Here is a 25,611-nt window from a genome sequence, read left to right on the forward strand (position 1 = left end):
GTCAAAATTGAAAATATAACGATATTTTCTAGCCGTGCTAGTTAATTATAACCAAAACTTATGAATATTGGAATAAACATTTCTTCGAAAGTGTACCTATTGTGAAAAAAGAGTAGTGATATTTGTTTATTACCTAAAAATCTCCTTGTGACAAGGTATGAATTGCATTTATTAATATTTAGTAATCATATGCTAGTTCTAATATTTTATTTAAATTTAGGGTGTATATCATTGATTTGTTGAAAACAGATTTTGATTTATACTATTATAAGTTATAGTATAAGTTATAAAAAAATCACTATAATAAACAAGCTAAATTCCAAAATACTTTCACAATTTGTTAGTTAAGTATTATAAATAAAAAATAAACCTTAAACTTGATTGATATATTTCAATTAACGAGCAAAACGATTATTATCATCTCTATGATTCATTCATTGTGAATAATATGACCGTTCGCACTTGAATTATTGTATTCACATCGGCAGTGTGATTTTAAGTGCCTAGTAAAACCTACAGGATGTTTTTTTTCGCCATCTCTCGGATGTACAACTACAAAAATTGTATCACTAGGACTATCCTAAACATATTAAGTATGCTGCCTGCCTGTAGTAAGACATGCTATGCTGCCTCTTGTGTATTCACTTGTACTTGTCCAAAATTATCGATCTAGATAATTTTGTTAGGACCACAATCAACAATCAGAATAATCAACAATAATTATGTCGGTTCTTTTGTATCATTTTTAAAGTTATCCCGACGGCTTCATAATAGTTTATTCGAATCAAGATACAAAGCCAATAAGGTTGCAGTTGAGCGTTGGCAAACCATATTTCGTTGGCAACATCTTTTAACGGATTTTTTTAAACACATAAAGTACACATATATTACGAATCGCTGCTTATATATCAGAATTAAGGATTGAACAGGATCAAACTTTTAACGGCCCAAGCGTAACTGTCTTCGAGTTGTGCAAATTCAAAATCTGAAAACTATAGTCCGTAAAATCATGTCCACAACTCTTTCTATTAGTCATAATGACTTAACAAGCTCAATATGAGTGGATAAATACCCTGCTTAGTTTTCGCATTAATTTGTAACATAATTATAGAAAAGTAGTTAAATAAGAAGAAATAATAATTGTTGTAATAATCCTGTTAAAATTTTCATATCTGCCCTATCCCACGATCTTACATGTAAACTACCCTACCCACGTTCATCTCTAGCATCTTTAGTTAGCAGGGACTCGTAGATACCTCATTTTATAAATTTATTATTTTTCTAAATACTTTTAAAAATATGTATATCTTATGCTAGAAAGTATTCGTTAGAAGGCAATCGCACTATAAATTTGACGGCATTATACGCCCTGTTATTTAGGCATATGCACTTAATTGTGGTCCTACTTGGACTTAGAAAAAAATCATTATTATACCTCGTACTTGCTACAACTGAATATTAAATTTTAAAATGTAAATAGAGGACTAAAATGTACCTGCCTGCAAGGGAGTTTGGCTTTAGCAGGGTACCAGACGTGAACTGAGCCCTTTTTGTACCCCATTTGTTTTTATTTTTCTGGAAAACTAAATTTAAAAGCAAAAGCCAAAAAGGAAAATAAATACACTGCAAATAAAACAAAAGAAAAAAATATTTCAATTCCACAATATCTTTATAAATAATAATGGTAGTCAGAATCGTATGAACTAGAGACATCATTTGAATGAATTATGAAGGGTTGTAAAGAGGGTGATACCACATAATCTTCTTCTTTGATAACATGTTCAATACAGTTTTTCCAAATCTCTTGGCGGTCTGCTGCTAGAACTTTCTTGACGAGCTCTACAAACTCTTTACTCAGTTCTGGATTTTACGTTTGCCCACATTAACTCTATTGGCTCCGAGTGTGACTGCAGCACCCCAGTGAATATGAACTACGGGAGGCTGTCAGAGCATGTTTTATTATGTTTTTCAATAGTAAACCGAAAAATTTTGGAATAAAAGTATAATAAATAGTAATAAATTAGTCTTCAAAAATAAATGTGACAATTTAATACTTACTTCAATTTTATAATTATCTTGAACAAGCCAAAAACACAAGTAAGTATAATGATAAAATATATAACAGAATGCAGTAAATATAAATGAGGTTAAGTTGCTTTAAACTGTTTCTTCAATGGAATAAGTAAATATTTGCTTAATTAATTAATTTTTTCATTATTTTTAGTTAAACCAAAGACCTATTATGAAAACAGGATTTCAGTCCATCAGTCATCAAATAAAATTTCAACCAGAAACTATGACCAAGGGTAAAAATCTTGTTCTTGCTGGGCATGTGAGAGAAGTTGAGGAACATCGACGAAACTTTTTAGCTTTTAAATAAATTCTGATAATTTAGATACTAGTAACAAAGATGAAAGTACATCTGAAAAACGAAGCTTTACTGGAAATGATCTTGCAAATATTTTAATATAATAATTTATTTTCTTTGATGTATAAAGGTGTGAGTAAAAACTAAAGTGTTATTGTGTGTTACAATAATGTCTATTTAAAAGAATTTTATTATTCGTTACTAATTTGTTAGTTATAAACAAGTTTTAAAGAATATAATTGTTTATTACAATGAGTTTAATTATTAATTTCATTAAAAGCTTACAATAAATTTAAAATTTCTTACAAATTTTCGTTTATATTATCACAAATTTCATGAGTTATAATATATTTTTCATCCCTCATTTTCAGGATCTTTTTTATCAGAAATAATTGGAGGCTGTAAATTGGCTGTAAATTTACAAAAACACAACAAATATGCAAAATATCGTCAAAGCAGTGGAACAAATGTTGTGGAATTTTATGCAGTATATGATAAGTCCTTAACCGCTGCATAATTCTTTCAACGTGAATCCTAACCCTTGCAACACTGTATGTCTGTTGAGTTTTTTCACTTAAAAATTCACTTTTCTTCTCCAGAAAAGGTGGCGTAACCATCTGCACTTTCCTGCAACTTGCGTCAAGTTCTAAGTTCTAATTTCTGGAAAGCCTTTGTCAACCAAAACAATGTCCCCATCTTCCAATAAATCCAACAACCCTGACTCTATTGTAAGCTGGGAATCTGATTTCCGTCCTCCAGCTACGTCAGATCTTAAGGATATAAAACCTCCAGGAGTTATGCCAATTAGAACTTTGGCCGTGAAATTCTTTTTGTATTGTGATTACGTAAAAACACGATTATCAACATTTGCGGGAATATCTCTTCAAAATTCAGTGCAATCAATTATGACTTTGGTGTTATTATAATCAGGTAGGAAACAAACAGGCATAGTTTCTTGCACTGCGTCAATATCTGGCCAAAATACTAAATTTCTTATCGCACTAGCAAGATGTTGTAAGATCTGATAAAACATTGTTCTAAAACATTCTCTCTAAATGCTCAACATCTTGAAATGGCTTTTGAAGGTAAACTTATTGCTTTAAGTAACCCCAGAAGAAAAAATTGAGTGGGGTTAAATCTGGAGACCACGGAGGCCAAAGAATTTCCGAAAAACGATGAAAAACCCTTCCATTGAAAATATTTTCAATGTATCGACGTATATCTAATCTGCTGTGACATGGAGCACCATCCTGATGGAACCATATCTGCTGACGTTCAAGTAAGGGAAGTTTGTCAAGAAAATCATTTATTTTATTCCTTAAAAAGGACAAATAACGATCAGCATTCAAGGTTTTTCGGATAAAAAAAGGTCCGATTATTTGATTTACTTTATACATTCCGCACCACACGTTTGTTTTGAACGATTATTGTTCCCGAGTTCTCAACGTAAAATGAGGATTTGTATCACTCCACCAACGACAGTTTTGACTAGAAACTGACCCATTTGATGACAATGTTGCTTCATCCGTAAAAATAATACACCTTGATATAAATGAATTATCTACTAAGATTTCCTGTATGTCACAACAGAATTCAAATCGTCTATCATTATATCCTGGTCTTAAAGTATGAGTTTTTTGAGGTTAGTAAGGGTGATATTTGTATTTATTTAGAATCTTTGAAAATTTACCTTTTTTATATCCATTGACAATGAAGGTGCCCTTTTTCGCAAAGGATATTTAGGATACTCAGCTGCAGAGAACATTACTTGCAATGCAACGTCATTATTTTCTACCATGCTTTGGCGTTTTTTGCTAAATTTATTATGTACATCTCCATAAGTCTTAAATTCATTAATTATCTTTCTAACAGTTTCATTGTGAATATTTTTATCATATCACCCATTATTAGCACAATGTCAATTTTCTTTTCCAGACTTAATGTTGGTGGCATGTCTAACTTTTCATATGAAAAATACTGTTAGACTGCCTAAAAAAAGTGTTTATACCGTGGCACTTTTTGAAATACGATTCTTGACGTTTTTTCGAATGTTCGATATTTAGACAGTTCGCAAAGCCTACTTAAATTACCAGTTTTAATAAATGCCAGTACATTTCCAACGTAATCGGAGAAAAAATGTAAAAAAAAAATATTTTTTTTAATGTAAATAAACAATGTTGAATATTTGAAAGCTATTTTCAATTCTAAACATATTTTCTTCATAACACTTTTCGATATAGTCAAAAAGAAAGGTACTTTACATCACATTTTTTAACAAACCTCGTATACGACTGAAAAAATTGATATATGATGGTTGCGCTTTAACTTTTGGACCATGCTGAACTTTTTATAAAGAATAAATTTTTTTCGTTAAATTAATAATAAAAAAGTTTCCCATATGCCGCCAACTTACGTGGACAAACTGTATATTATATAATATTGTGAAAACTATTTAAAAACCAGATAAGATAAAAGATTTTGGAATAATTTTCCATCCTAGAATAGTTCAAAAATAACATAAATCATCAAAAATGTATAATATATTGGCTGGACTGAATAATTTACTATGCAGGAAATTGGTCTCCAATAAAAATTCAATTCCCCAAAATGCTTATTCAGACTCAAACTTCCAGTAACAACCTTTGTGACAGAAGATTATCGATTCAATTCACAAAATAAATGATAACACGAAATTTTTAGATATCAAATATTTGCAGCTTGGGCTATCAAATAAATATAATTAATTGGATTTTTTATCTACATTAAATTCGAATGTTTGTGATTTGTAATGTTGAATGAATGATAATGAATAGAATGATTTATAAATGCCACAGTAAGGTTAATTCCGATTTTACATTAGAATCAGTGGAATCAGAGGTACAGGAAAATGTAGCGCAGCAAATAGCTCTCTGAAAACTTTTGACGAAATCTTTTCTTTTATATATCTATCTTCCTTGCTTCCTTTTCAGATATATTTTGTAAAGAATCTGGACGTCATATTTTTTAGATAAATCTCATCTCGTACATTCCTCCTTTTGAGAATATCAGCGTGTGAAATCAACCATGAAATCAATCAAATAAATCAACCAAATTTTCTTGTAACGAAATATTTACACAAACATTAATTGTTAATTTAATCTCGCGAATGTTGATGGTAATTTGGAACCCGTTATTTGGTGCTTCCCTTTACAAATCGAATTTCACTAAAATCTCAAAAATATTAAGCACTACTTTTTAATCTTGATAACCCCAAGTGAATTGATATCAGAGCGTAGGCAGTTTATTTCTACGGAAATCTTATATACACATATTTCATCTATTTTCAGATATGACCGTACCCTCGCAGCCTGTGCTTTACATGGGACAAATGTCTTCAATTATATCCATAGTATGCCGCATTTGCTACGACAGTGAAAAGGACGAAGAACTTATTACGCCCTGCAATTGCAAAGTTATTTTTAAAATTGATTATTTTTTAGTATTGGTATCCCATTATAAATATTTCTCTTGTTCTCGAACATATATGTCGGTCTGTCTTTCTTATTATGAGAAGTACCGCTTTTAATGCAAATAGGGAATACAAAAAAAAATAAGTATCAACTGAGAAAATTATTAGGAATGGCCACGATTATTTAATATTTTCTTGAGCCATGATCGGACGAAGGCTGTCTCTCATTTTAACCCGTGTATGTTCGCCACTTGCCCCAAATAAAAAAAACGTTAATTCTGAAAAGCTATTCTAGGTAGTGTCTTTATGCCTTTGCCAACCGACAAGTGTCACGCTAAACTGACATTTTTCGTTGTTGTTGGTTAACAAAGCATCATTTTAGTACTGACTACATCACAACGGGCACTTATTTAATATAAAGAACTCATATATCGTTTTCTCAAATTGATTAGCTATTTGGATTAGCTAAGTTAAAGATTATTTATTTGGCCAATTTATAAAAACTGAATAAATTAGTCATTCTACAGTCTACACAGCTCTATTGATAGAATTCGAAGCATTGCCGCTTTTAGTTTTTTGTGTGATGTGCTCGTAATAATTTGAATAGCCTATTCTGGTTCTCTTTTTTTAACACTAATAACTTATTTCAAGTACACGTGATGTATCTTCTAATCTATTTCTCGGAGTTTCTGAAACAATTTTATGAAAATTTTGTAGATATATTCAATAAAATAAGGTTGAACTTAGTAACCATTACACGCGAATAGAATACTATACTTTATTTACAACTATATGATAATTACAGAGGGTATCTCATAAGCAATGTCGGTTTTTATATGTGATAATTCCTACGTCTCATTTTTAACAGATCGTGACTTATTCACACTAGTTTCTAATTCTACAATAGATTTACTTTCTTCCAATCATTTATAATTAACACGGACCTACGAAAGATCATCGGAAAAAAAGGAATGAAAATTTAAAATGGTTCAATTATAAAACTATAACGTTATTTGACGAGCTAAAACAATTATTGTAAACAACTGATCCAACAAATTTTGTAAGAGTTTGTTATTTATTAAACACGTTAGACACACTGACCGAAATGAAAAAAGATACTTCGACAAACTATCACAATTTTTCTTCTTCGATTCAACTTATTTATGTTGTCGTCGACGAAATCTTCGGCAATTATGGTTGATTTTCCTCCTAGTTTTTCACAGTTGTGATGTTACCAGGTCGCTCACAGAAATTGTTGCTGATGATCGACGAAGTCACTTGACTAGGAAACGACTTAGATGTCTTTGTTTTTGTGACTGGTAGATTGACTATAAGAGCTCTGTTGTAATCTTCGACATTTTCATGAAATATAGGATTTTCGTGCGCCAGACTATCAAAAAATTCTAAATAATGAATATGAATATTGCAATATATACAAAACAATAATAAAATATTTTGTTTTGGATGCATAAATTTTAGTCAGAAGAAATGGATGGTGATCTGGTGCAATATTATCCAAACAACAAGAATAAGAACTGTTATTGCTTTTCAATAATCTCTCAGTTATCCATAGATTATGAAATAGTTGTAAATAAATACTTTCATAAAATTTCAAGCGTGTGTCACGCAGTTTGTTGATTTATCACAGCTTACTACTTGATAACTGATTACTAATCTTATCAAGTGCTTTTTGAAATTTGATGCATTCATTTCACTCTGGAAACACCCTATTGTTTTTCTTTGCCTGGCCCATATGATATCGGATTTTCATTCTCTCTCTGTCACCGAATCAAATGTAATACTTAATTTTTAAACTTTTTATTGATCTATCTTGCTTCATTTATTACAATATTATAACGTTATTTGTTAAAATACGTACGTTATTGTTATTAATTTTTGTTTTATTCACAAGTAAAAATCAGTTAATTCCTATTTATCTCTTTACCCTAGTATACAAGGGTTGCTACTGTGAGATAAAGAAATAAAAACCTATATTTATAATTGGATATGGCTTTATTATTTTTCAAAATATACTCCTTTAAGATTAATACACTTTTGCATACTTTTGAACCAATTGTTGAAGCATTTTTTCCATTCCAATAGAGGTACCTCAAAAATATGTGATTTGTACGCATTAACCGCTTCTTCAGATGTAAAAAAACTTTGACATCGCAATTTATTTTTGATCTGCGGGAATAAAAAGAAATTATTGGGTGCCAAACAAGGACTGTACCGCGGATTCGATGTTTTCACTGTTCAAAAACGTTTTTGTTTGAACTGATGTGTTAGAGCTCATGATTGGTTTTCCCGATTTATTTAAACCCATCTAGCAAACAAATGCTGGTGTACCATTTGTAATTAATCGTTTTTCGTTGCTCTAAGGAAACGGTGGCGACATGTCTAGTTATTCCGAAAGAGCGATCATTTTCTTCGGATTACCTGGTGCGTGAACAACTTTTGTTGGGTTCGGCTCATCTTGACCTATAAAGACGAATGTTGTTTAGTTTCGAATTAATATGCATAGATCCATGATTCTTTAGCTGTCAGGATCCTAAAGACGTCTTCTAAGCACCGAAATTGAATTTTCTAGCATATCTTTGCACCAATCGACACAATTTTTGATCGATTGTCAAATTATGCGGTATCCAACGCGAACAAATCTTTTGGACAGCCAAATGTTCACACAATATTGAATGTATGCAAGTTAAACTGGTGCCTAAGTATACCTTAATCTAACGGTATGTCACATGACGTTCTTGCAATATTAGTTCATCGCACGAAAATGTTAGCGATTTTATTTCATTCTTTGACCAAGATAAATATTTCAAGTATCTGTAAATAACTCGAATAGCACTCTTATGACAACACGTTCTGAGTAAGTTCGCCATTAAAAACGGCAAACTTAATGATGGTAATGTCACATTTGACATTTTCATATGAGTATTGCCATATTTCAAAACTTAAGTAGCAACCCTCGTAATCATCAAGTTCTTTTATGAGCCCAAAGTAATGTATTGTGACAATACAATCAGATATTATTAAATTATAACAAATGACGCGCAGCCAATATAAAAACTACTTTTGTATCAAAGATTTATACAAAGTGATTTTATTTTTAGGGAACTGTGGCTTTCGTTCACAGATCATGTCTAGAAACGTGGTTGGGAGAATCTAATACTACAACTTGCGAACTATGCCATCAAATATTCAATACCGAAAGAGTACCAAGATACACATCTGCGAAATCTGTATGGTATTGGTGCTGGCGTTCCAACGGATCTGCTCAAGATGTTCGCAGTGATGTAGTGGCTTGCGCTATCATAACTCCTTTGACTATAATTATCACTTACGTCTGTCTTTTTTCCTCTGAGTATTATAACCAAGTAAAATTTTCTAGTGTTCCTGCTGCTAGATGGACATCAGTATCTTTATTGATTATGATTGGAATTATGCTAATAGGATATTATATGTGGGTGTATTCTACTATAAGGATGCATGCCCGGAGATGGTATAATTGGTGGCAAAGAACATGCAACGTAAGATATATACCACCTGGTACAGCTAGAGTTGTAAATATGAATTTAGCAGAAGAAGTAAGAGGTGGTAGAGTTGATGAAAGTAGCAGTTCAGTTCCGGTTGCAGACGTTGCTACTAGTATAAACGAGAGTGAAATTAACCACACTAGTATTTCAAATGGTGTTGGTGAAACTGTAGTATAATTGAGAAGCATTAGGTATAATTCTAATGCGGCGTAATAGAATTATAACGAAGGAATTTCAGTAAGAAAAATATTTATAAACGAATGAAGACATTAAATGTGTAATAATAGTACTATTGTTGTTTCTGTTTTCTAATACGGTTCCAATGCAAGCCGATTCATATGACAACCTATATATCAATTCGGGTTTAAAACGTTCTACGACGTCCGATACCTAATTGTCACTCCTTCCTGCCGCCTTTCTTATTCCATGCATCCATAATAATCTTGGTCTTCCTCTCTTTCTGTTCTTCCGTGGTATCCATTATTTTTTCTTGCAATCTCTCCTCCCTCACCTTCTGCACGTGCCGGTACCAAATCAATTACTTTTCATCAATATATTCTATATTTGTTCATTTCATTCTCATTTGCTCTTTTATTGTGTCGTTCCTGATTCGATCTAGCTTTGACGTTCTATTTGCATTTCTTAGGGCGTCCATATTCGTGGCTCCTATTTTTTTTTCTTTTGTTGTTCTTTTATTTTCCACGTTTCCGATCCTTATACCAACGTACTCCACAGTTTTCGCTTTTTTTCTATTTCAGTAATCCACAGAATTTTATTTAATTATATAACTATTTTTCTTGTCAATTTATTATATATTCTATTTCTGTATCATCTGTACCATCTTTGTCAAAAATAACCCTTAGGTATTCATAGTTCTCACATCTCATTATAATTTTGTTGTTTTCTAGTTGTATGCCGGTTGTATCTGCAGTCTCCATTTTCCGTATTCTTCCTTTAGCTATATAAACAAGTGTCATCGTCGATTTAGTTCCCCATTCCCTTGCATTTCTTCTTCAAAGTTGTTAGAGCTTTTGGTACATATATTTTGCAATTTTTGGTGAGAAACAACACCATTGTCTTAGGACTTTGTTGACGGTTAAGGATTCCGTTACTTTATTTCCGATTTTTACTACAGAATTCATATCTTTATATAAGCTCTAATGGCTTTGTGATATTATGGCTACTCAATTGATAAAAAAGAGGTTTCAAGAAATTCAAAAATGAATGTTAACAATGCAATTTATTGACAAATATTGACTTACGGCTGTGAAACCTGGACTCTCACGAATAGACAAAAAACTGCATTGCAAGCAGCGAACACTTCGTAATTTCATGAGTCATTTATAAAGTACATTCACGTTCACTAATATTTTACAAGTTTTATATATCACTAAACAATCAATTTTGTTAATATTTCGATATTTGTATTGTCATATGAATGAGAAATCTTTGCTGGTTTATTCTTTACAGTTTGAGTATGCCAAACTAATATTTTAGAACAACACGAAGCTAACAACTGTATGTCGCTGGGTTCGAGAGGTGACAAACTCTTCAAAAATCCATCTTCTTCATATCCAACCTCATAAGGTATCTCAGCATTCGGACGTGATAAAAGAAATTCTACAGAAACTGCAAAACCAGCCATATCCACTGGAAACTTTCTGCCGGCAATCCAACCATCATAAAAACCCGTGAAAGTGCAGTTTTGTACAATCGGAGAGCTTAATCCTAATTCAGTAACCAAACCAACAGGAAACATGGACACTGTCTGTGTTTTTCTGATTTCCCTGAATAATTCGATGTCATACGTATTATCATCATCAGCAAAATAAACTACACCTGTTTTTGTATAGTTTCTTATCCACTCCAATCCTTTGTTTCTATTGGATACTCCTCTGGGACGATTAGATCTACTTTTATATTTTTCAGGCATTGGTGCTAATAAATACTGATATCTTGATCCAAACTTTTTAAGGATATTTTCAACTAATTCGTTCCTTTCATAACCATCTTCTATAACCAGCCATGTTAGATTGGGTACCAACATTAATGTTTGCGATAATCTAACCAATTCAGGTATTTGTTCCGGTCTTTTGAACGTAGGTGTGATGACGTAGATATGCCGAAAATATCCACTTTCGAAAGTTTTTGACTTAAAAACAATTTTGTTTTGAACAACACTGCTTCCATTAGTTGCATGGTATAACATCATACATAACATCGCGCATAAAAATATTACTAATACTGGTCTGCTATTCATTTTATTTCTATAGGTCATGTCATAAAGACATTTAGTAAGATGTATGTGCTACACCAAGTTTATTGAAAACTGTTTTGTTTTTATCGCGAAATTGTACGGTTTATCGATATCTCTATATATCATATATACTAGCAAGGAAGGTCGCGCCTAATGATTTGAAGAATTTATACTGAACAAATGTTATCTGATTGATAGGAGTATTCAATATCAAAATGTATTAAATCGCGTAATGTGTTTCATATTAAATACATAGTTTTACACAAATAAAAGTTCACGACTAAATTGTCGATTTCGGTATGATTTCTCACTATTTTTATTAATTTCCCAATTCATTCTAATTTTAAATTTCACAATGTAAAATAGAGCATCAAATGAGAATTTTCACCAGTCGGATCGCGTTATTACCAGCTTCGGGTATTACAGTGAGGAAAACAACACAACACCAATTAGAAATCTGGTTTATTATTTTTTTACTGATCATTATCCATAGTAGTAGTCATATAAGTTACAATAAAAACATATGACATTACAATAAACTGATAACACTAGTTTCCAAAATTGAACTTTTTTTATACCCCAAAATAAATGTATACAGCATGGTGCAAATGAAAGGAATAAATTCATTATTTCCTAAACAGGCGACTTGAAGGAAAAATTCTAGAACCCATCGATTTTTATTTTTAAACAGGCTAATCGTTGAATATATATATATATATATATATATATATATATATATATATATATATATATATATATATATATGTCTGAGTAATTGATGTTTGTACTTGTCTAAAAAATTAATAAACCTTTATTATTACTATAATATTTTCTGGTCTATATTGGATTTTTTTTCAAGTATCTCCATGAAAAGAAATCAAAAGGAGTCAAATCAGATGACTTAGACGGCCGTTCTATTGTTCCTCTTCGAATTATATACAGATTGAGATAGATATTGTTCAAGAAAGTTTATAATTTGAGCACTTAATTTGGGCTTCGTTGTATTTAATGGATAATACAATTTATTGTGATAATAAAAGTTTATTAATTTATTAGACAAATACAAGCATCAATTTCTCAAACATATTGATATGGCTGAATAGGTATTAAAAAAATCTATTTTGAAATTTGAGTGATGACGTCATGACGCTCACATAGATGACGTCAAAAATAAAAACGTATCCTTACGAATAGCCTGTTCAAAAATAAAAATCGACAGGTTTCAGGATTTTTACTTAAAGTCGTCAGTTTGCCAAATAATGAATTTATTATTCCTTTCATTTGTATGTTAATCTACCTTCCGTATACCTAAAAGAAAAAAGAAATATTTCACGTCACAATTTCTTCGTGCAGTTTTTTTAACTACCCAAGGTGGTAACGACAGTTATGGTTTATTCGTTCGCTTCAAACGACAATTATTTTGTTTGGAATTGATTTAAAATGTCGAGTAGAAAGTGTAAACAGAGCTCTGATAGTTTGTGGATAGTTTATATTTTCAAAAAAGAGAAGATAAATTGTACATTCGTTAAAAAGTGCATATCTTCATTATTTTGGATTTCCTATTGCAAATCAAGATAAAAAGTGGGTGCCACATGTGTTTTGCGAAAGCTGTAGAATTGTCTTACATAGGAGAAAACGTTCACCTTCCATTTGGTCCACCAATCCTATGGAGAAAGCCTGATTATCATAGAAATGATTGTTGATTTTGTGTTGGCAAAGACATTGGATACATTCAAGAAAATACTCCACATTCGATTAACCAACCCGAATTGAATGATCTTATAAGATATTTAGAGTTTACCATCAGTCTCTGAAGACGACAACTTGGTTATCGAAACGCGCGTCAGACAGTGTTATTGTGAGTGTTGATGAAAACACTGATTCAGTAGAGATTCAAAAGAGAAGGTGAGTATTGTTATTGTACTAATATTCTGGGACTTTTTGAATCAATGAATCAAAACTATAATAAAACAGAAAGGCGCTTATTCATACTCCTCGAGATATAGTCTAAAAGCTGTTTAATGACACAAAGGCAATAAAAAACCGTATAAAGCAATAGACACACACAGTGAATTGTAAAGAGAGTTATGAAGCGATGCGTAAAAGAAATCACCGAAGGTGGAAAAACACTTTTTAAAAATTTATTTACCACTACTTTACACTTAGAAAATTACCGACAATAAAATTTACGTTTAATTATGTGACAACTAACTGACTGATTGGCTGACTAACATGTCTTTTTAATTTATACATAATGTGGATGTTATGATAAGCGAAATTTTATAGTGTCGTCAGCTTCTTCTATATGGATTCTTGAAAAATTCGTATTTTAATTAATTTAATAAAGTATAAAAAGCATCAATAAAAAGTGTGCAGCGACCTCAAGGTCATCGGTATGCTATTGGAATTGCAGGGTTTTTATACAAAATACTGTTATTTCCTTTGTTTGTGGGATACTAGGGCGAAACAACATCATTATGTAAGAACAAATTGGAGCTCATTAAACATTTTGTGAAGGCACACAAGCATAACGACGTCAATTTTGGGCAAATTACTGCAATTTGCTTTGTTGAGTCCTGATTTCATGCCTGTCTGTCAAGATTAAATTAAAATTAATTTAACAATAATTGCTGAAAACTCGAAATAACCTGGTGAGTTTATACGAAAATGACAACATAGCTACAACATAGTGTTTCGCGAGGTGTGTCGTCACGCTTCCATGTGCTTCTCTGATTGGTATTTAAAGTCACGTGATTAAACGCCTTATTGTACTCTTCATAGATCTAAGAGTCCAAGTTACGACATGTTTAAATTGAGGCGTAGGATCTCGTATAAAAACATTCAATACTTATCAGATACTCCCTATCAGTAAATGGTTTGCGTCATTCGAGACGCATTATAACTGCTTGAATATCGATAGAAAAACGGAGATTATATTGAAAATAGAAATATCCTCGTCAGCGAAGTAAATCAAAGGGATCAGCCCTTGTTTCTTATTTTTTATTGTGGAGGATATTATTAATCAACAAATACTAATTCACTGCGGTATGCGGTAGAAAAAATGATGTACAGGTATGCACCTTTTATGTAATGGATATTAACTCACTCGCGTGTTATAATCTTATCTTATATCCTACAGCAAACTCTTCTACTTCTTCCTACTCCTGTCTAGGAGCGTTTTTCTAGTAATTTTATGTAGGGTTCCCATTTCGCTTGTTTCCTGGAGCTTTTTTGTTTTTGCTATATCAGGCCGAGTTTCTGCTGTGTAGGTCATTATGGGTCTGATTACAGTTTTGTAGGTTCTTGACTTGGCCTCAATACTTATGTTTTGCATGGTTGCTGGATGGAATGAGTAGCTCAATAGTCATACAGCCGGTCCCAAGCCCGGATAGAGGAAGAGGGTTCTCAGGTTAGGTTAGCACCCTGCCTGAGGTCAAAAAAACTCATATGCTCATAGAACCGCCAGCCTATAGCAAACTCGGCATGAAAAATAATACTTGCTTTTATATAAAACAATTTTAATTTTGATATTTTTTGTTACATGAAGAATTATACTGATAACCCCAACTCTCAAATTCTACAAGGTTATTTTGAATTCTTTTTCCTTTTAAAAACATTTCAAGTGTGAATATTTGATTGAGAACGTTATCGACATGATAAATTTAAATATTATAAAATCGTCATGTTGTTTCCCGTAAATATTTGTAGCACATTTTTATAGTATAATGCAGTAAACTACGATACGATAAATCAATAATATTCTCAACATTTTCTAGGAAATATTTTTTATCGGGTGTAGGTATATCTATTACGTGAAATGTTGGATTCTATGAAGTCAAAAAACGATATATAAAAAAGTACGATATACGTCTTTTATTTAATCTGTTGAAATTGCTTATAACTGATTGTATAGACAACTAAACGCGGGTTTGAATGTATTTAAAACTTAATTACTTATGATTTCCTCAATTTTTTAATTTTATTTATATGTAAAAGAACCAAGTTACTTTCCTATTAAACTTAAATGAATTAGCTTGATACGTATGGTTATCTTCAATAGATAGGTACATGAGTATTGATATTCTTATTTCTAAAAATGTAATAAAAGCTTTCAAGTAACTACGGACGTATAAACCTTCTTAATATTACGTTGAAAAGGAACTCCAATATCAGAACGAAAAAAACTAATAACAAACAACAAAGGTTCAGGACCGGAAGATCGGATTTTGTCATTAGATCAGATATAACAAACCGTATTTCTATGTTATGTATACCTTTGTAGCGTTCAACTCGAGAATTTACATCCCGTTTACGAACGACAGCTTCATAAACAAATAACATAAACGAAGCGGATCAAATTTACGTTAGAATTAATAATAATCTTACCGAATCTTGTATGCTGAATGCTGTCAACAAAATTATCGAACAATTAATGGAGTTCACAGATCTGATTCTAGGAACAACAAACTGTAATGAATCTTTTAATTCAAATGTACTGGTCGACATGAATTCCATTATTTCAGAGATGAATGATGTGGTGCAATGGCCCTATATAGTATAGTTCATTCAAATATAAAAACAGAAACAAGGCCACAAATTTATAATTCATTTATATACGTAGAGTGTTTGTGTAAACTGCAAAACCACAATAATTCTAGTTAAATTAGTTAAATTTATTGCAGTCAAGTTCCAGCAAAAAGATAGATCGCTCTAATTAACGAAGAAATTCTTAGTACTTGCGATGTGGTTTGTGATAAAATGAAAAATTGCCATAAAAGTAAATTACTTTTTATCTTATTCGTTCATCTTAGTTTCCTTAAAAGCTCGACTTTGATCGAATTGTGTTTAAGACAACCCCTATACGTAGAGTATATTGTTTGAATTTTATTGAACCTCTGTTGCCAACAGTAACCGAGGTAAAATCGCGTGGTGGAAGCATGCAATGAAAATCCTAGCAGTTTTTATTCTTTGACCCAAACGGAACCGCGTTTAGTTTTAGTGAAAAAAGTTTCGTCAGCATTCAACCTTATCTAATGCGTGGTGTAAAAAATATACTTTTAAGAGGATAGAAGTATTTGTGAAAAAATAGAGGTAATCGTCAAACTAGTTTGATGTAGCTTCCAATATATAAGCTACATTTCTTTCAATTAATGTAGGATCGGCTGATAAAACCTAGCTAATTAAGAATATTTCCATGGGGTATACACAAAACATTCTATAAAATCCTTCCTATACGATAATCGTATAATGAAACCTGATTATTTAATTACTCATAATAGGCGCTAAGATGAATAATCACAAAATTTTGATTATACATTCATTTAATTAAAAGTCATAGGAATACTCGAATGTTTTGATATCATCTGCTCTCAAACTCCTAATGAATCTAGTTGACACATTTATTACATTGCCTTATCCCTGGATATATACCTCTCTTTTTCTACTCTGTAGATGATCATCCTCCAGGTATTTAAGAGAATAATACCTATTAAATCTTATCATTCTATGGTTATGTTTTGATTCCATAAATGTTAAAACTTTAAATCATCTTTAGACCGTTTAGTTGGGAGGTTGAAGTTCATGCGTGTGTTTTGGTTTAAAACAATTTTATGATCAAGAAAGATCTAAGTATCAAGCTGCCCCATCAAATATCGAATGGTTACACTTCGCGTGTGCAGTATTTTAGATCGTTGCTTTTCTAAAATAGTCTGTTGGTGATAGATCTTCTATCTTATAAATTTTTTCACGATAGTGCCACCACTGACCACTTTCGACCAAGTGTTCTGTATATGGGTTTTCCACGCGGAGATATGGAGGTAGAATAGTTCTGGTTCAAATCTTGTATGCTCTACCTCATCTACATATATGATAATATATAGTTATAAAATAATTCTTTCCTAACGCATACACATTTGCATCTTGTTGAATGCATCATGATGCTCGTTATATTTTAAGATCTAAAATAGCTTTTAGATCTTAAGAGTTTAATATATAAGTGTGTGTGAAAAATACCTTTGAGCAGATTGTTTTCTAATGTTTCTTTAGAGAATTTTATATCTCTCAGCAGCTTTCTATATTTTGGTGCAATGTGATTAATATACTTTAATTAATATATTTATCAAGTGTCATATATTTACTTTGATTCATGGTCTAATGTTGTGTCAGCTCTATTTTATTTTAATAACAAAAAAACTGTCATTACCAATTAATAACCCAAACTAGGACAAGGTCAGGATAACAATTCATCTTTTGTTAAGCATCAAAACATGCCCAGAATTTCTCTTTCTACCGTTTAAACATCTGATATTTTGTTATTTTCGGTCCACAATGCTCATTAGGTGGGAATGGTGATTTATGTCATGAAAAACATTTTGGTACGCGAGTCAAAGAGTCACTACAAAGTTGAGACGCCATCTATGAATATTACCTATCTAGAATTGTGATCTTGAGCAGTTGAAGTATTTTTGTTGTTTTCAGGCTGTATTACTCGAACTAAAAATGATAAACACATGCTTCAATTTTCAATTTGAAGACAATTATTCGAACTTTTAAAATTTATTGGAAATACTACTGTACCATAAAATTTGCAGCAATCGCTGTTAAGTAACTATCATTTTTCAGACGATAAATACCAGATATGTCCCAAAAATATTTAGCCTTTCTTCATATCTCAACATTGGTATTATTCTCCAGCATTCGATAACTGAAAGAACTCATGGTTCCTCCCATTCGATTTAATAGCACATTCCCAATTATGATTTCACTTCCTTAAGTAGTTCTGGAAGTCTAGTTTCAGAATTACCTTTAAAATATTCATCGCATTAGTTTCCAGGGTCTCTCTGGTAACCAGTCGGTACCCTTCTAGCGATATTTTTCATCTAAAAGGGATTCAAAAGAGAAAAATATGTCAGAACTGTAAAGAGACTCTCTTGATGTTTTGTAAAGAAATAGCCAATCTCGGCTTGTCCATTGCTGCAGCAGTTTTCTTCTATCTGCGTTACACAATCTTTTAAATACTACACCGTAGTAGTTTTTAGAGATTGTCTTCACTTTGATTTGATTTAGATCATTTGGAATATTTGTTTCTGTAATCTAGTCATAAGCCCATAATTAGCCGAAGATTAAAGGAAAACGTGATGCAAATTCCTTGATCCAATTTTTTACAATAACCGAATGCAATGGACAAGAAAATAGCCGGTAAACAAACTTATGTCGTACACGATCTGGTATGTCCAGTTTTCAATTGTGCATACTTACGAGTTAGTGAAAATTTACTTATACCACATATCCCCCAACGTAGTCGTTATGAAATTTTGATGCGCAGATAACGCATATACATACATTCTTTTTGAATGCATCATGATGCTAGTTATATTTTCAGATCTAGAATAGCTTTTGAAAGAGTTTAATATATGAGTATGTGTGAAAAAATGACTCCAGAAACACCGTCAAGTTCAGGAAGTGACACACCAAAGACTAGTTGCAAATCTGAAGAACGGTTAATGGTAGCCGTCAGAATTCGACCTCTTAAATTAGATGAATCTACAAGAGTTTTATATGCACTAAATAAAAAGGTAAAAAATTTTGTTTATCGCTTCATTTATAAAAGTATAAAATAATTGTTAAATCACTAACATTATGTCGAACATTAAATCAAGCTTAAATATTATTCGTAGAAAACATTTTTGGAATATGAATAAAGTATTAAAATCAACAACACACCAATTTTTGTATGTACTCCTCCTACGTACCGAGACTAGTAAGTTATATTTTTCAGATGAAATATAACTACTCTCCTGAAATGTGGGATATAAATATATATTTTTTATGTCCTTTATAATATTCACGTTTTTTTTCATTCATTAGCATTCATAAAGAATGTAATTTTTGAATCGGTCAAAAAGCGTGAAAAAAGTACCGTAGCGGCTCATTAATTCACGCTTTTGTGTTAGAAAAGTGCCGTAACGTGTCATTTTTTAAAGCAATTATAAAACTGTTTTTTCAAAATAGTGCGATGTGAACGTTTCTTTCTCATGTCAATTCGTTTCTTCGATAAACTTTCACAATTTTATTTATTGATATTCGTTCAAGAAAATCTGTTTTATGTCTAATTAAAAGGAGTGTAGTATTATTATTAGTGATGGAGAGTAATAGTGAAAAAAGTTTAAACTGTACACGAGAAGATGTTGTTGAATTGGCAACTGCAGTGTCTATGAATCTTCTCCCTGACAAAATTGAGGGAACAGTATTTAAAGGAAAATAATTCTTTTATGAACTAAAGTACTAAAAAAGGCATAAACAACTTCACAGAAAGAGTGTAACTAGCTTACTTTGAAACAAAATCCAAAATGTGGAAGTTTTCAACACACGTCGACTTATTCAAAACTGAAAGGCACCCTAATAGTAAATAACGACGTAGATATTAGTAAATATTCGGAACTCATTGAATATTTGAAAAATGAATCAGTTGGCTATAGATCTAAATAATCTAAAACATCTGTTCAGGAAGAAATTAATGAGTTTCTGTTGCAAGCTCCAGACGATCATTATCTCTCATTATCATTATCAAACCGTCCTACTCGTGAAAAAAAGTATTTACTCGTTTGTTGCATAAATAACTATTATATCATTAAAATAACCAACCTAAATATATGCTTATATTGCTTATCAAAAATCCCATTCTCCCTCGTGTCATTGAAACGGTATAAAGATTATAAAGAACTATATAGAAGTTGTCTGTGATATGAGGTAATGTTTTGTCACAGATGCTATTCTATCGAATACTTAGTTGAGAGTTCGAAGGTATCGAAACAACCTTCTTAGTGATCCCAATTATTACTTGTGTTTATGACAGAATTCAATCAGTTAACGATAGGGTCATTTACATCAACGTAAACCACCACGGTACAATCTTAGCTAGAATACTAGAAGAATTGTTTTATTATGTTACCATAAGGACGGTTTCAAATGGGATAAATTATTGGTTGGCGTCAAAGTAATTTAAGTTTTGTAATTCAAAATAAAATATCTTTTTTTCTGCTCCTTATCAGTAAAGAACTAAGCCAGGTACGATTGAAAGTCATCGTCATTTGTGAAAGTTTGAATATTCGGAGAATTCTGCAAACTTCGAAATAAATGGTAATCAGATGGTGGCAGATTAGGGCTTTACTTTCCAGCCACGCTGCAATAGTTTTCCATGAGTTGCCAAAGATGTGTGACGACCTGCAATATCATGGTGGAACACTAAAATTCTGGCTGCTTTTCTTTGATGGCTTCATCATTAATTGTAGGCATCAGCATTGATCGTTGGTTTCCTAGAAGCAGCTCAAAAAACACTACACCTTTGTAATTCCACCAAACTGACAGCATGAGCTTTTTTTGTTGTTTTCAATGTTTGTGCTGATTCATCGTGTTTGCTCAAACTATTTCAAATCGTTTGGTACTCACATATCAAGCTTCTTAACTAGTCCAAGACATTTTAAGTGGTTTTCAATTGTTGTGTGCGATACATGTAACCTCTTCGCAATCTCTCGAACAGTTATATGACGATCCCCTTCAATTATGACTTTGATTTGGTCATCATCAACTTCAGTAGTCCGAACAAAACGCTGCTCAATTTTGAGGGAAAAATCTCCAGAACGGAATTTTTCATATTACGTGCGCTTTGTTAAGCAATCAGCACCAATAACTTCACATATTTCTTTGTGAACCTTTGAAGCTCTCTTTTCTTTACAGAAAATATTATTTTTTTTTACTCCATTTAAAATTAACCCACAACAATAGCTTTAATAAAAATCACGCACTACTTGCTTATAAAGTTACGTCAATGTGACCAGTATCACGTGGCAATCGGCAAAGTCCAGCACTAACAAAAAATTATGCAAGACTCAGTATCAGTAAAAAGCGAAAGTACTTAGTTGTCAATTCATAAAAATATTATTATAATATAATAAATAAAAATATAATTATTAGAAAAATACAACCAATCATTATCAAAAAAATTCACTACCAAATCAACAATTTTGAATTCTATCATAAGTACATAATATTAGAGTTTTACTAGAAGAATAAACAAATATTTAGGCAACAAAATTTCCACAAGGTTTGCTATGATGGCCTCTTATTTAAAATTCCTTATGTGAATCCTTTTTCCAAGAAACTCTTAAGAAACAAACACCTCTATTGAAAATGAATACAGAGGCTCTTCAAGTCAATGCCTATGTTACTGTAAAAGACCGAAATTGGAGAATGTTGACTTTCATCGTTGTATATCAACAAAGACCAAATACGTCAGTGAATTATTGAATATTTTCTCACATTCTTATCCGACCTTCACCGGTGTATGTCGACAATCACAGATATGCTCTGGTGGAGGTCGAAAAGAGAGGAACCAACAAAGAGTTGACTGATTGTTTTCTGCCAAATATTTTGTTCTACTTGGCGTCAGTCAGCTTTGTCAATCTTTTGCAACGTTTTCTTAATTCTGTGTAAGTGCAAATCACCTTTGAATTAATTGTAACATCAAACTCAGGAGAAACGAAAATACATTCTTATGTTACCAATGAGGAATTGTTCAGTATACTAATAGAGTATTTAAATATATGCAGACAGTGTCAAATGAAACACAAAAACAATTGGCTCCTGCTTAAATTGACGATGCTGTACGAATACAAGTCTCTGATTGAGCGTAGTCGTACAAATAACCGAAATGTGTTGTTGGAACAGAAAACTACGACTTCTATGAACTTGCAAATGCAGCCTCAAGCAGCTTTACAGTTTGTAATTTATGAAGAAAAGCTACTTTCTATAGATGGAATTTATTTTCAAGAAATTTTGCTGTGAGAAACAGAAGTGTTATAATAGTTTAAGTTGTTGCAATATATAAGATTATTTCTTACTATTATATTATTCTCTCATTTAGAATTTACTGTATAATTAGGGAAGTTTTTAACTTCAACTTCTCACCGGTTTAAGTCATAAATAAAGGTATATAGAAAATATTTCAGATATACATCAAGCGACTATGTGAAAGTTGACATTCACTGTTGAAAGTCAACACTCTCCAGATTTCGGTGTTTTACACTAACACATACACAACCGCAAATTATATAATAGCAGTAAAAATAGTATAACTGCATAGATACAAAGCCAAAAAATGGTAGAGAAATTACGTATGGGTTCAACGTTCAACTGCAAAGGCAAAAACTGAGAAGGCTTTCTAATAAATCAAGCATCATCACAACTAAGTGATGTTAAATATATAGATATACCTGAACGAAGAACATTTCTACCAAATACGGTAGTATACGGTTAATATAGCTAATACGGTTAGTATAAAATCTTAATTATTTGATAGAATATCATTTACAAGATAATTTCTAAGCCCATTTCAGGTCTAGTTATCATTAGTAATATACAATTTGTAACTAGTTTTGAACAAATCAATATAACAATTTCGTCACTATTGTTATCAACTATTTGTGTTTTACTCTCAGATAGCATCATAATCCCCCTAAAAATATATTGCATGAAACGAAACAAATGATAATCCGATGGGGCAATATCTGAGAAAGTGCAGATAGTGGACGAACATCCCATCTCAACGCGCGTTTTTTTCTCTCAAAATTTCCAATTGTGCACTCTACATTTCACTCGTAACGCTTTGGTTGGTTAAGAATTCACAATACAGAATTCCTTTAAAGTTCCGTAAGTTTAAAGTTCCATTTAGTATCACCAAGGCAGACACTAGCGAGGGCTATTGTGAAGAGGGAAGAGTGGATTGTTTGTCTATTATATCTCTGTTTCTGATATAATTCATGCGGAATCTTCAAAACCTTTTGAACCTATTGAAGAGACGATAATTGATGGTAAATCATTTTTTGCGAGCGGTTTAAGCTGTCACCAGCTCTTGCATTGCGTTATGCGAGGATTTCTAACCAATTTAAACGTACCCTAAAAAACGACATTAATTATTACTAAACCCATTAACTCATGACTTCAAATCAACTTGGATTAAAACGACAATAAAAATCGCATTAATAAGTTATAAGAATGAGTTAAACATTCATCCAAATGGATTTGTATCTAACCTCAAAATACAACCAGCCTAACTATAAATGATATTTGGTATGACCTAATTAATAGGTTTTAAAAAGTGTTTGTGTATTCCCAATAATAAAAAGTAGGATGTAATCAATCTAGTTATAAATCACAGATTGTGTGAAAAACACAAAAAGTTCAGAAAATGCTATATTTTTTCAACTCAATCTTTAAACTCTAAATACTTTATTATTTAAGAGCTAAAAATAGCCATGACCTGCAAACATATGTTGTTCTTAGATCACTAAGTATTGTTTTTGATAAAACTGAGCAAGTTTCTCAATGACAAAAAATAGTCCGAGGGAAATAAATCGAGCTAATTGACAACATGGAACTTTGGACATTGCATTTACCGTTTCGTGAACGTGGATTATCTTGAATAAACTACACTTAATCTTAGTCAAAAGGGACCGTTTCGATTAATCTATCGCTGAAACATTTGCATAATACTAGCAGTGTTTCCTTCTTTAATATAGTCTTTTTTATTAGTTAATTGTTTCGATTGCTCATGTGTCTCAAATAAAATAACTTTATGTGAGACTGTTGTACCTTGGACATAATGTAAGTTGAAACGATTTGAATTTAAAGCCAGTGTCTCCATATATCAATCCATAAATGATCTTGGCAAATCTATTTACTCTTCAAAGCTTTATTCTAGTCTGCAGTGAATCGACTGCTCTTTTTAGCAGTAATACGAAAAAAAATAATTAAACTTAATATTTTTAAAACATATGATTGAGATTTTCTGTTAACGACAAATGATTGTGGATAAGTGGTGTTATTAGTTACATCTTGTGACTATGGGTAAGTAATTACGTAGTGTTGTTATTTGTTTTGAACTTAACCTCTAATCTATAAAATTAATTGATTGGAAAAATGCATCCTCTTGTACCTTGAAACCAAATCACCTCATGTACCTTGGAACGCGTGAAGATCCAGCAAAAAAATGAGCTTTAGGAAGGCTTCTAAAGTGTTTAAAGCTAGCCTCACCACACTCAAAGTCAAAAAAATTAATGATAAAAGAGGAACTTATGAATATGCAGTAAATTTGGCTATCAAGCAAGTGTTTATTGAGTAAAAGGAAAATTGCTTAGCAAAATATATTAAAAAAATTGCTTTAATGCAATATATGGCTTAACTAAGAAACCGATTTGGAACAATTCCTCCGAATCAGATTTGGAATTTAGATGAGACGAATCTAAGCACTGTTCAATCGCAGTCAAAAATAGTTTTGCCAAAAGGAATTAAGCAACTAGGTAGGTAGTATAGAGGTGTAGAGTCCCCTGACATTTACTCAGTAGGAGAGGTTCTGGGAGCTGCTTTTCCTCGAACTTTCACGCCCAGCATATTTTAAGTGGTTTTAGAACTTCCAAATATACCCACTGGGAAGCGAAATATTTTCAGATCAAGATTTTATGGGTTACCTCGTAACGGATCACGATTTGGAAAAAAACGTACCACGGCCCAACTTTCCTACTACTGATAAACAGACTCAGTCTTTAACTTCAAATAAAGAAAAAATAAAATAAAAAAAATAAAAATAAAGTGAAAATCCCACCATTAATACCTTTAAATTTAAATGTAGAAACCCTCGAAAAAACACAAAGAAAAGGAGAAAGACTAGAAAAACAATGATAGCAACCAACACCCCAGAGAAGGATGAAATCAGAAGAAACAAGAGCAAAAAAGTAAAATCGGTAACAAAAGATCTAAATTCATGAAAAAATTCAACTCCAAAATTTTCTGATAGTGATGACAAAAAGTGACAGACCTATGATTGTGAATTTTGTTTTAAAAAAAATGAGATTTTTATTATTTAGATGCGGATTTTTATACAAAAAAGATTTGTGTTGTTTCAAGTTTTTACAAGTTCTTAATAAACTCGTGTTTTGAATTT

At 31.7% G+C, this 25,611-nt stretch overlaps 3 protein-coding genes across 3 annotated transcripts in view; 2 read left to right on the forward strand and 1 right to left on the reverse strand.

The window, feature by feature from the left end:
• On the forward strand, positions 1-9,647 carry LOC130900474 (E3 ubiquitin-protein ligase MARCHF3-like). Its single transcript, XM_057811114.1, has 3 exons — positions 1-155; positions 5,695-5,819; positions 8,936-9,647. Exons 2-3 carry the CDS (start codon positions 5,697-5,699, stop codon positions 9,533-9,535), a joined length of 723 nt encoding a protein of 240 aa, XP_057667097.1. The 5' UTR covers positions 1-155; positions 5,695-5,696; the 3' UTR covers positions 9,536-9,647.
• A 934-nt stretch (positions 9,648-10,581) lies between these two features.
• On the reverse strand, positions 10,582-11,753 carry LOC130900472 (galactosylgalactosylxylosylprotein 3-beta-glucuronosyltransferase P-like). The gene has a single exon (XM_057811112.1). The coding sequence runs from the start codon at positions 11,634-11,636 to the stop codon at positions 10,749-10,751; it is 888 nt and encodes a 295-aa protein (XP_057667095.1). The 5' UTR covers positions 11,637-11,753; the 3' UTR covers positions 10,582-10,748.
• Positions 11,754-16,573: 4,820 nt separating this feature from the next.
• The window catches only part of LOC130900464 (kinesin-like protein KIF19), a 64,395-nt gene continuing 55,357 nt past the window's right edge, over positions 16,574-25,611 (forward strand). The window contains exons 1-2 of the mRNA XM_057811101.1: positions 16,574-16,706; positions 18,997-19,189. Coding sequence (XP_057667084.1) covers positions 19,028-19,189 — 162 coding nt within the window. The 5' untranslated portion in view covers positions 16,574-16,706; positions 18,997-19,027. The remainder of the gene's footprint in view (positions 16,707-18,996; positions 19,190-25,611) is intronic.

This window comes from Diorhabda carinulata, chromosome X, assembly GCF_026250575.1.
Source record: "Diorhabda carinulata isolate Delta chromosome X, icDioCari1.1, whole genome shotgun sequence".
In the NCBI taxonomy this organism is placed as follows: Eukaryota; Metazoa; Arthropoda; class Insecta; order Coleoptera; family Chrysomelidae; genus Diorhabda; species Diorhabda carinulata.